This window comes from Rhamphochromis sp. 'chilingali' (assembly GCF_963969265.1).
Source record: "Rhamphochromis sp. 'chilingali' genome assembly, chromosome: 13".
Lineage (NCBI taxonomy): Eukaryota > Metazoa > Chordata > Actinopteri > Cichliformes > Cichlidae > Rhamphochromis > Rhamphochromis sp. 'chilingali'.
In genome coordinates this window covers 21754196-21766647 of record NC_137940.1, presented here as the reverse complement: position 1 = coordinate 21766647, position 12452 = coordinate 21754196, and the positions used below count along the sequence as shown (strand labels likewise).

General features: G+C 43.6%; 1 protein-coding gene across 1 annotated transcript in view; it reads right to left on the bottom strand.

The window, feature by feature from the left end:
- Positions 1–1313: 1313 nt before the first annotated feature.
- The window catches only part of LOC308409176 (connector enhancer of kinase suppressor of ras 2), a 67183-nt gene continuing 56044 nt past the window's right edge, over positions 1314–12452 (bottom strand). Inside the window, exons 20-24 of the mRNA XM_080901740.1 lie at positions 10223–10293; positions 10013–10113; positions 8726–9323; positions 5801–6063; positions 1314–4270 (exon numbers count right to left, since the gene is read on the bottom strand). Of these exons, the coding sequence (XP_080757866.1) occupies positions 4061–4270; positions 5801–6063; positions 8726–9323; positions 10013–10113; positions 10223–10293 (1243 nt within the window). The 3' untranslated portion in view covers positions 1314–4060. The remainder of the gene's footprint in view (positions 4271–5800; positions 6064–8725; positions 9324–10012; positions 10114–10222; positions 10294–12452) is intronic.

Genomic DNA, 12452 nt, shown 5'->3' with positions numbered 1-12452 from the left:
CCCCGCGGTCGGCTACTGCCACCTAATGGGCTGAAGTGGGAATTGCAGCTCGGCTGTGCTATCCTACTCGTCAAGTAAGTCCACATGTTGCTCACCCACTGAGCGGACAGTTGACCCTTGCCTTTGTACATTTGCATCAAAATAAAAATAAACTCCTACTCGCAGTTTCACATGTAAATGAGTTGTTATTTACGTTGCTGAGACATTGCCAGCATCGACCCTGAGGGGGCCTCATGTTCCAGCACCACAGGATTTCTCCACATTTAGTTTAGTTTTAATGAAGTGAATATGTATAAGGAAATTTACATTACTACTTAACTTTGTGCACAAGAGCTTTAAGATGTGTTCAGTCAGAAATCAACCTACACACACACAAAGTTCTGCACCAGAACAGCACAGGTGCACATGTTGCACTGGATTTGATGAAACAGTATCAGTCTAGGAATTAATTTTTGGGTTGCCGGTGAAGCCACTAGATATCTGAGTTAAGGTTTGCAACATTGTTTACAAATGGAAATACATCAGGAATAGCTGCTGATTATGTATTGCATTTCAACAGCATCCTTCTTTTCCTCTCCATCTGGACTATTTACCTGCAGGCAACCAAAGCCTGCTCAAACCTGTTTTGTTAGTACTGAGAGTACAAGCAGACTACTAATGGAAGCTTCCAGTATCAATAAACCTTCTCTATATTTATATGCCAAAACTGTTTAGGCAATTGTGCACATACTCATTCCAATAGTAAGGCCCCAACAAATGGTAAATGGCCTGTATTTGTATAGTGCTTTACTAGTCCCTAAGGACCCCAAAGCGCTTTACACATCCAGTCATCCACCCATTCACACACACGTGATTGCAAGCTACATTGTAGCCACAGCCACCCTGGGGCGCACTGACAGAGGTGAGGCTGCCGGAAACTGGTAGGTAACGGGTGAAGTGTCTTGCCCAAGGACACAACAACCGAGACTGTCCAAGCCAGGGCTCGAACCGGCAACCTTCCGATTACAAGGTGAACTCCCAACTCTTGAGCCACAATCGCCCGGCAAGGCTATAGATCCCCAAGAGATGAATCCAGAATAAAGATTGTCTTTAAAAGAGTGCAGAGAGTGAAGCCAAGTGACAGCCTGGAAACAAAGCTTTTGCCCACCACATTGTAAACTGAAAAAGATATGATGGATAGATGGATGGCACGAGTTGCACAGCATGCTGTAGGGCTTCCTGCCCTTAACTTGAAACTGTTATTAACTAGAAGACACAGCAAAACTCTTCCAATAAATCAGAGGAAAGGCACACATTAACCGGCCATAGTGCAGAGGATTCAGTTTATTGAAGTCAAAGTTTAACAACTTAGGTTTACAATCTGTATTTTCTGTAATATATATTCATATATATGAAACCAAAAAAGGCTACTTTAGGAAGAATAAATGTAATTTTCTTTCTTTTTTAATATCGTCTTTAGTCATTTTAATGTACAGAATAACAGTAAGCTAATATTATCCTTGAAAAAGAGCAATATGTTCCTTTTTTTTAATGTCGCAGTGCAACTTACATCTTACACACCTGTGCAATGTACCATGAGGTGTACACCCCTGAAAGAACACACAGTGGAATCTCCCTTTTCGGCCTGTTTCTGCAGGTTTACACACACAAAAAGATTCGGGAGGAATAACACAGTCGGTGCCTACAAATGAAAACTCTCAGAACTCCTTTAATCTACAGTATGTCAGAGCAGCGGTTGGAGAAAGAAGACCAACACTACAGATGACAAACAGAGAGAGGTCTGCAGACTAAAACTGTATTGTAACTCTTCTACAGCTGCGCGTGTGTGTGTGTGTGTGTGTGTGCGTGCCTGTGTGTGGAAATAGTCAGTCCTTTCGTTGCCAAAGAGAGGATTGGGAGGCACAGGGAAAGTGCTTGCATCATTGAGTTTCTTTGTGTTACTCTCAAATTAATCATTAAAAAACAAACTAGCAAAAAAAACAAAAATAAAGAAATAACAGGCAAATAACATGAGTTATATCTCTGGGGCACGTTTGATATTTCACTACAGTGTGACATGATGAAAACTCATGAAGAAGAACAACAGTAAAATATGAAGACTAAGTACAGACAGTGCTGGATGCAGCAGGTGCTACACGTGTCTCTCGGAGTCCTCGACGCTGGGGGGCACCGTTGAGTCCTTGGCCTGATATTGCAGATGAAATGATTCATCCCGGTTTCACAGACATTACAGACCGTTTAGTGCAGAGGTTATGACTGCCCAGTATCAACCATATGCTTAGAGGGAATGTCAAATTAGCTTTCACTTTGGAAGCAACTGCAGTGATGTCACTTGGAGTGAGGTGTCAGAAGCTTCTTTAGGATGCAGGTCGGTCTTCTATGTGAGCCAAACATCAAATTATAACCTGCTGCTTGGATGCTAAAGGAGAAGGAAAAACCTCCCTTAACTCTCATGGTACAGTACGTGTCTCTAAACACTGCAGAATGAAAAACAAAGACTTGAAAGCTACGAGCACATAAAGAAAAAGTCATCCTTCGATGGTACTTTTGCATCTATCATGCGCTACGAGTCTAATTACCTTGCAATTGTGAGAAGGAACAAAAAAAGGAACACAAATGATCCACAGTATTTTACCCTGTCCATTCAAATCAGTCCCAGGCCTTTGTCTCAAGCAACGCACCACCCAGAGAATGGTCAGCCATGATGTAAACCAGTAAAGACCATCAGCGACGGCTGTCGGTCGCATCCTATTTGTTCGACTGCTAAACACCCTGCATCTACAGAGTGAAGAGGGGGACACTGCAGAACCTTGGCATAGAATACATCATACTTTACATTATTTCTATGACACAAAACGTAAATAGATTTTATATAGTCTTCTATGTTTAAATATATTTGTAGACTGTACACAAATCTTTAGAAAATGAGACGGCAAATGCTTTTACCTGATATTTGAACAGCAATGGTAATGAGGCCGATGACACGTAGACCCTGTGATGCAGCCGATGAGATATAGAGATATAGAAAGTGCATTCGTTGTAGTGAGTGACTGAAAAAGAACTCTCTAAGCTCTTGCATTCACGGTTTAAGGAAAAAAAACTACGAAAGAAACCAAAAAAAAGTAATAATAATAAACTTGTTTTGCACCCGCACAAATACATACTCTCTGTCTTCCCTCCGCTACCTCTAGAAGCCTATCACAGTGGTAGTGGAACGCAAACATTTACATCAGTATACACATATACACAAGTCTTTGAGGACTAGAGAAAGAAGTCGCTAAGAAAAGAGAAGGTGATGGAGAGAAACGAGAGGAAGAGAAGATGCCAACAGAACTGCACTCGTTCAGAGGAGCCTCCTTCAGCACATGAATCCGGCCAGCGCAAAGGGGTTCTCGCTGATAAACCGACATTGCTGGCTACCTCTCACAGTTTCACACTTTACTTTCCCCGCACTGTGCCGTGAGATCAGCCTGAAATAACAGTGAGGTCCCTGTAACTCAAAAAGATACGCAAGAGGAAAAAAAACACAGAGAGAAAGGGGGAGAACTGGTGGCTCTGGGTGCAAAGTTCATCAGTACAAAAGTACAGTGTTGTGGTGAAAAGGGTTTTCCTCTGTATTGCTGCTACATAGCTCCCCCTTACCCCTAAAATAAAGCAGAAAAAAAAGCAAAAGCAAAACCTAGAGAATATAAAAGAAAAAATTTGTGTTAAAAGGTCTGTTTTTTCCCCCCGTTTTGCTTGACAAGCGTGTGGCGTTTATGCTGAGATCCATAGACAAAGGAAGATTAATGCTTTCTGTTCAGGCATGCAATTGGCACCCTGTGGGGTCCTCGGGATTATCAAAAGTTCATACACGCAGGTCTCAGACTGTTCCCTCTATGATATTTACACATCTTACAATGTGTGTGTGTGTGTGTGTGTGTGTGTGTGTGTGTGCATGCTCAGAGTCGTGACCAGGACAGAGGGTTAGCTAATGTAAAGCTCCGTGTTGCTGCGCGCGCGCGCGTGTGTGTGTGTTTGCGTGTGCGTGTCAGTTCAGCCTTCGCTTCTCGTCTCTTTCTCACACGTGGGTCTCGATGAAGGAGTGCGTGTGGGTCATGAGAGGTGCGGCCAGCGGGGAGAGGTCATCCTGGCCGTTGGTGCCGGGGCTGAGCTGGCAGATGTCTGAGTAGAGCTCGCTGTGCCACTGCTTCCATTCTCTGAAGGTTTGGGAGCACAGGCCAGGGTCCTCCAGGAGGGAACAGATCACTGCTAGCTCCGACTCTTTGGCCTGTAGGAGAAAAGCGTTACCGCATTAAATCCTCACGTTGTTTTTTTGTGTAAAAAAATCCAACAACAACCTGGTAACACTTATAATACACCCTGTGATAAAGGATGTAGTTCCCCTGTAATTAACTCATTCACTGCCAGCCATTGGCAGTGAATGAGTTAAACCCATTGACTCATTCACTGCAATTGACGGCTATAGACGTCAATGGCAGTGAATGAGTTAAATGGAAATTCAATGTATTTCAGTTGAAACTATAATGTAATTGTTGTATATTTATCTGTAAATATGGACTAGAATAAACGTAATATAAATGATAGAATAAAGGGGTAACATGTCAGCCAAGAAAATTGTACTTACACTGTAATTTTAAGTATAGTGTAAGTATGTAATTCTATGGTAATTTTACAGAAAAACATTATTTCCCCATCTTGCATCGTAAGTATGCTGTACTTTTCGGAGTGTGGGCCGTATTATGAAGTCGGGAAATCTTGCTTTTTTACATCTTTTTTTTTCAATTCAATTCAATTCAGTTTTATCCACATAGCACAAAGCATAGAAGCTTCTTCAGTTCTAGGGTCAAATGCTGGAAGGTCACAGATTTAAGCCCTGTGGGAGTGTCCCCCCCCCCAAGAGCGACAATGGACCCCCTAATGATCCTCTACCTAATCACGTGAGCCAAGGTGTGAAAACGGGTGTGGGTCACAAGCAGCCAAGGTTTCGGGTGAGCTCATTGTGAAACCTAACCCCACCCTATCATGTGATATCCTGAGGTCAGCTGGCCCAGGATGTGAGTGGGCGTTAAGGCGTCTGGGAAGGGATCTCAGAACTGGATTATAGATGGCAGACAGTTGGTGTCGTAAACCCCCGCTTCTGTTCAAAGATGGTCGATCACAGTGGACATAAATTGATTCTTTCAGTCCCTTTTTCAAACCATCTGTCGTCTCTGTCCAAAATGTCATCCTCGAAAGAGTGACCTTTGTCCTTTAGATGCAAATGGACAGCCGAGTCTTGTCTCGTGGGGGTCCATTGTCCCTCTTTGGGGGACACTCCCACAGGGCTTAAATCTGGGACTCTCCTCTATTTGACCCTAGAACTGAAGAAGCTTCTCGGATGAGAGGTGAAACGTCTTCAAGCAACTTAAAGAAGTCCAGATGCTTTTCTTTCCAAGCTACTTAGACTACGACGACCTGGATGACTGAGAACCTTCACAGACTTTTAACAGGCGCCATCTTATTTTGGGTCTATCTTTATTTAAAATTCATCAAGTTGTTGTGCATCAATTAATAAATAAAGACGTTAAAAAATAACGATGTGAAAAGGCAAGATTAATCCATTCCATAATACGCCAGGAAAGGTACAGCATACTTATGATGTAAGGAGGGGAAGTATTGTTTGTTTTTCAGCAACATTTCCATGAAATGACACACTAAGGGGACACGTGACTAAGGGAGTTATGGGTTTACGGGTATTAGAAAGTTTTAAAACATGTTAAATCTTTGTTCCGTTTGTGACAGAAGTTGTTAATGATACCTTCAAGGTGCTACGGAGGGCTCGGACCCGGTGCAGCCTGTCGTTGAGCAGGGGGTCCCTGGCTCTCTGGATGAAACAGCGTCGAAGCTCCTGCCTGCTACATGGTCTAGGGTCTCCTAAAGCTGTCACGTTGGCTTGCTCCAGGGCCCGATAGAGCTGCTCTAGCCCATCCAGCGGCTCGGGCTCGCGGCACTCTGAAACTCGCCGCTCCCGTCCCTCCGACACCCTCCTCTCTCTGCTCTCCACTCTCAGCTCCCGCAGATCTAACGAGACGAGCGGTGAGAGACAGACCGATCACGTACAACTGACAGTTAGAAAAAAACCTAGCAAACAAAGTTGCATGTCATCCCACGCTCCTCAGAGATATTCTTGTTTTCTTTGGGGGGGTTTTCAGAAGTTAACTGAAATGTTTTTGTCCCATGTCCCATGTTTACAAAATAAATAAACGGTGAAGTAAAGAGAATTAGTTAACTCCGATCACTGGCACAAGTAATACTAAGAGCAGTATAAATAGTTTCACATGTGTCACACAGCAGGAAAGAGTCTATTTAGATGCATTCATAAAACCGGGAATTCTCAGTGGTTTAGGCAAGAGCTGCCTGGACACAATGAGCAGATTGCCGCACATGTGACGCCCACCTGCTAGCACGTACTGGAATATTAGCTGTGTTATTCGCATATTGGTGCAAAAGGTATTCGTATGAGGGAGTTCCTGCAAAATTTCAAGACTGCAGTGCATCTGCAAAAACAGCTTAAGGAAAAACTATTACTTTCAGCTGCTCCCTTATTCATGAGGGGTCACAACAGCTGGTAGCTGCATGTGTCTGATTTAGCAGATTTTTACACCAGATGCCCTCCTGATGCAACCCCAAAGGGATTTGTGTCTCCTTTTGGGATCAAACTGGGAATTTTCACTGTTATGGAAGCTCTTTTGTTAGCTCTACCTCCTTAATACAAATAAAACTTATAGTAGTACCCTTTTTGGAGAGTGAACCTTTTGTTTGGTTACAGTGGATTTATGCATTCATGTTAAACCTTGGCTGAAGGCATCTGTATGTCATTGCTGCAAACCCTTTTAAATAACCTAACATGCACCTTCCTACAAATCTAACTACACATGGCATCGCCACAGGCCGCACTGGTATGAATATTGACAACAGAGTGGAAGGCTTGTGTACAGTTTGGGCCACAAGTTTACAAACACTCGTCATGGGCATGAATACCGTGGTCATTTAGGGCTTTTAATGATTTCTTTGTACTGTTTTATTTTCCAGAATCCATCTTTGATGACTATAAAAAAAACAAGAACTCGTGCACGAGTTTGAATTTATTTAGGATTTTCTCTGATCCACACAGGCTCAAGCTTATACATACACACATTTAAATCTCTCAGTAAATGTGTTTCAACTCCATATCACAGCAAAATGTGAAAGACGCGCCGGTCCACCGTTTCCATTTCACATTTTCGTCTCCAAAGCGTGAAATGTACATGCATGCAGAAGTAGAAGTAAGTTGCAAAAGTTTTATGTTTAGATGAAACAAATATTTTACTATTTGGCAACAATTCACTTTAAACCAGTTGGTATATGGCTGAAAAGAAACGAAACAATGATCCTGAAAACACTTTAAAACTGGTTTGGAATAGATAAAGCAGACCAACATTTAGCATCTGAAACGGTCTTCCCCGAACTCAACACTATTGGAAATTTGTGGAGAATGCGTCAATGCCAAGTCCGTGCCTGGAAACCAACCAATTTAAATGAACCTAGTGCCAAAGAGAGGGGTCAACTATCCATCCAGGATTATGCCAGAAGCTCGTCGATGGCTCCCAAAACATCTGCAACTCGGTGAGGGACATTTACCCAAATATTAGTGAGAGGTGTACATATTTATTTGACCCTACAGATGTTGCTGTACAATCATTTGATCCTGGAAAAAGAAGAGTTTAAAGAAATCATTTAAAGTCCAAAACCATGAGATTCATGCCCATGATAGGTGTATATACACTTAGAACCACTGCAGACTATGTTCTGGGCTCTACATAGATTCAAAGCAGAAGTTTAAATTAAGTTTTAAAGTTTAAAAGATTTTTTGTTTGTTTAGTAGAAATGGGAATATTAGAGAAATATTATTATCTAATATTTACAGAATTTCTTTACATTTTTGTATCTGACAATGATCACATCATCATCATCGTTTATTTATACAGCACTTTAAAAACACACCTGGTAGACCAAAGTGCTGTACAATACTAATATTCACATAGTAATAAAACCAGACATAGCAATAAAATAAAAAAATAAAAAATAAATAAAAATGACACATGACAGCTTATATTAACTTCATAGTTGACTGTATTGAACACTGTTAGAAAACTGGGCTTTTTTAAAGCCTGAAAAGTCAGTGATTGCATACTAATCAGTAAATTAATCTGAGCCAGACATATTAATTTCCCTCTGGGATCAATAAAGTTATTCTTATTCTTCTTATTGTTAATGACTGAGCTGATATTTACTACATATTTTGACCTGGGCTCTACATAGATATGGGTGGGAGGATAGTTATATACAAAACAACACTGTAAACTTGATCAATTTTACATCATTTTGTGTCTCAATTCCTGTAAAATACTCAGAAGTTATGCACTACTTAAAGTTCCTTACAATATAGTTATTTCTTTATCATCATTACTTCTTTATTTCCTGTGAATAGTTGCTATAAATAGCTGAATTGTTACCCGATTACTTTAGATAAATATGACTGTATTATTCAGAAAACAAAGTGAAATTACATTTAATTCTAGTCTTAGTCGTGGGCTGTGTTATAAAGAGCTTTTTTTTTTTTACTTTAACTTAAATACATGACATTAATATTTTGTCTAATGTATACAACACTAGGAAAATATTAACCCTGTAACTTTCTTACCCTCCTCACCCTCAAGCATATCTGCAGCCTGCTCTTCTGCCTCCTCGTCTTCACTCCTCTCCTCCATGTGAGCAGAGGTGTGCAGCAGCTTTCCTGGCATCGGGTCCCTGTTCCTGGGGAGACTCTGGCTCCGCTGCTTGTGGGAGCGCCTGTGTGTGTGGCTGTGTGTGTACGGCCCCCGCTCCAGAGGGAAGGGCCCGTCCCGTTCTCTGTCCCTCTCTGCGGCGTGGTGTCTCCGTACGGGCAGCGTGGCCTGCCTGCGTCTCTCTGGGGACATGCCCTGTCTGCCCAGCCCTCCGTAGAACCCCATTTCTCCAGCCATGCTCCCCATTAAGCCGCCATACTCACTCTCCCCCGGTGCTGTCTGGAGGAAGTGCAGCCCTGCGCTGGTCAGAGGGGTCTCAATGAGGTCCTGCCAGGAGCGTCGTTCACGATGGGAAGAGCGGCAGCCGGATGAGTGGGTACTGGTGCTGCCTGTGCCAGTTCCCATGCCCATGCTGTCTCCACGCTGGTCCTCAGCAGAGGAGTGGGAGTGTGTGGACTCGCTGGAGAAATGCCGACCATGCTTAGGCTCCGGGAAGGGGCTAGAAGAATTAACCTGCGGAGGGAGAGGGGAGGTGGAAGAGACCATCTGTGGAGGAATGGGGGAGGTGGAGGCACTCATTGGTGGGGGGAGTGGGGATGGAGTGGAGCGCATGAGGCTCATGGAGCTCACTGAGCGGGGCAACTGGTCATAACTGTGGAGGAGGTTAGCCTGAACGGATCAAGAGTAAGAGAAGTGAGCAGGGATAGATGAAAGTGGTGAAGAGTGAAAGGTGAGCACAGATACAAGGAAACAGTGACCCGCAAGACGAGGAGGAGGAGGTGTGCAAGGGTGGAGAGAGGACAGGAGAAGGAAAGAAAGAGAGCAAAAGATGAGAATAAAAAAAGCAATGAGATGGCTGAAGAGTAATCTACGAATGACTGACATGAGCATTGTGTGGCTCAGCTGAGATATTAATGACACCAGTGCCACTGGATTTTAATTCTCTGAGTAACATCAGAGCAGTGATGTAATGAGCATGTGCATGTCGCCACCTAGAGGTCAGACTAAGTACAAGTTCTGGCAGCAGAACACAGAGAAGTGATGGTCTTGGCTGCTTACAGAAGCCGTTAGGCTCACACTCTGATGTTTTATTAATGCCGAGCTCTGGTCTACGCAGATCGGAAAACTGTGGGGCTTTTAAGAATCAAATATTCTATCAGAATGAAACATTGCAAAGGAGTGTAGTTGAGTGTGTTACTTACCGATGGTGTGCGATGGTAAGTATCACAGAATGATGAAGGTCCCTCCTGTTTGAGTGTCATCGAGCCGTCAACGTCGTCTTGATCGCTCTCACTCCAATAGTCTGACGTGACGATAAATACACATGCACATACAAAATTGTGCTAGTTATACACACACACACACACACAAAGTTTGAGGGAATCCTTTCTTGTCTAGCCCATCCACCTCACCTTCATCAGGGCGAGGCACCTTATCATCTGGTGTGTATCCAATAGCAGCTAGACCCAGCCGGTTCATCCACCTACAGGAAACAAGTGAAGCAAAGCATCAAAGGATAGATGAGAATAAGTCTAGACAAGATGATGAGAAGGAAGGATGGGTTATACTTGGTAAATGGTAGGTGATGAATAAAAAAACTTTCACTCTAAATAATTTAAGTTGTTTCTCTTAACAGCTGATGTCTAACTGACTCTATCCCCCCCAAAGAGAGGAGAAAGGCTTTGAGATAATTAATGAGATGGAGGCAGAAATAGAGAAAGACAAGAGAGAAAAACAGCCATTCTCTCTGAAGAGTGAGTCTCCGATGCTGTCTGCCTCCACGCTCCTGTCTGTCTCCAAACAGATCCCACCTTGTCCCGTGTCTCTCTACAGTCACCTAATAATAAAGTTGTGACTAAGAATAGTCTCCGACTTTGACAGGTTTCCTGTTCTTGCAAACTACAGTAAATAGGGCCTCCAACAGGAAATGACACACGCATTACATTTTTAAATTAAAAACAAAAAAACCCCTCATGAACAAAAAAGCAGCAACCCCTGCAGTTACTGGAGTGGCCACTTGGGGCATACTTCAAATTCAAATTTTATTTGTCACACACACACAACCATACACAGTATGACATGGGGGTGAAATGCTTGTAGCTGTACAATGCCCGACCATTAAATGAGAGAAGAAAAGTTTTACAATATTTACAATTTACAGTTTACTACAAAAATTTACAAATTAACTTAGGAATTTACAGTAAAGAATGTGCAAATAGCAGAAGAGATTATAAAGATAAGGATTATAAATTATAGGATTATAGGAAATGTGTGGTGGTGCGTGTGGTGACGTGTGTGAGAGTCCAGTCTTATAGTGACGTGTTTGGGAGAGTCCAGTCCTACACCTGGTTCAGGACCCGAATAGCCTGGGGGAAGAAGCTCCTCCTCATTCTCTCTGTTTTGGCCTTAAGGGAGCGGAAGCGCTTCCCAGACCTCAACAGTGAGAAGAGTCCATTGTTGGGATGGGAGAGGTCCATCATAATCTTCCTAGCTTTGGTCTTGCACCGCTTGGTGTAGACGGACAGCAGGTCAGGGAGCTCTGATTGAATGATGCGTTCTGCCGAGCGCACCACCCTTTGCAGATCTCGTCTGTCCTGCTTGGTGCTGTTCCCAAACCAGGTGCAGATGTTTGCCGTCAGGACGCTCTCGATGGTGCAGGAGTAAAAGTTCTTGAGCACCTTCAGTGGCAGATGGAAGTCTCTAAGTCTTCTGAGGAAGAAGAGACGCTGACGGGCTTTCTTAACCAGGGTGTTGATGTGACAGGACCATGACAAGTCCCGAGTGATGTGGACACCCAAATATCGGAAACTGTCCACTCTCTCCACTGGCGTGCCACTGATGATGAGGGGTTTGTAATTCCTCGCCTGCTTTGTAGTGAAGTCCACGATCAGCTCCTTAGTCTTGCTGACGTTTAGGAGGAGGTTATTCTCCTGGCACCAGGTCTCCAGGTTCCTAATCTCCTCCAGGTAGGCCGTCTCAATGTTGTCGGAGATCAGGCCCACAACAACAGTGTCGTCAGCAAACTTGACAATGGAGGTGGTGTCTGATGTGGCTACACAGTCATAAGTGTACAGTGAGTACAGCAGGGGGCTTAAAACACAGCCCTGAGGCACTCCAGTGCTGAGTGAGATGGAGGGGGAGACTTGTTTTCCCACCCTCACTGATTGGGGTCTGTCTGTGAGGAAGTTGAGGATCCACTGACACAGTGATGAGCTGAGTCCTAGATCCGTCAACTTGGTGAAAAGCTTAGAGGGAATTATTGTGTTGAATGCTGAACTGTAGTCCACGAACAGCATCCTAACATAATTCCCTCTGCCAGTGTCCAGGTGACTCAGGGATGTGTGGAGCAGGTGACATATGGCATCGTCTGTGGAACGATTAGTCCGGTAAGCAAACTGAAATGAGTCGATGGTGGCAGGAAGTGAAGAAGTGATGTGATCTCTCATCAGTCTTTCAAAACACTTCATCACAATTGAAGTCAGTGCTACTGGACGGTAGTCATTGTGGCAAGCGGGCTGTTGTTTCTTTGGAACAGGGACAATGATGGACTGTTTGAAGCACGTGGGAACCATTGCTTGGGCCAGGGAGAGGTTGAAGATCTCCGTGAACACCGGCGCTAGTTGATCAGCGCAGGCTTTAAGG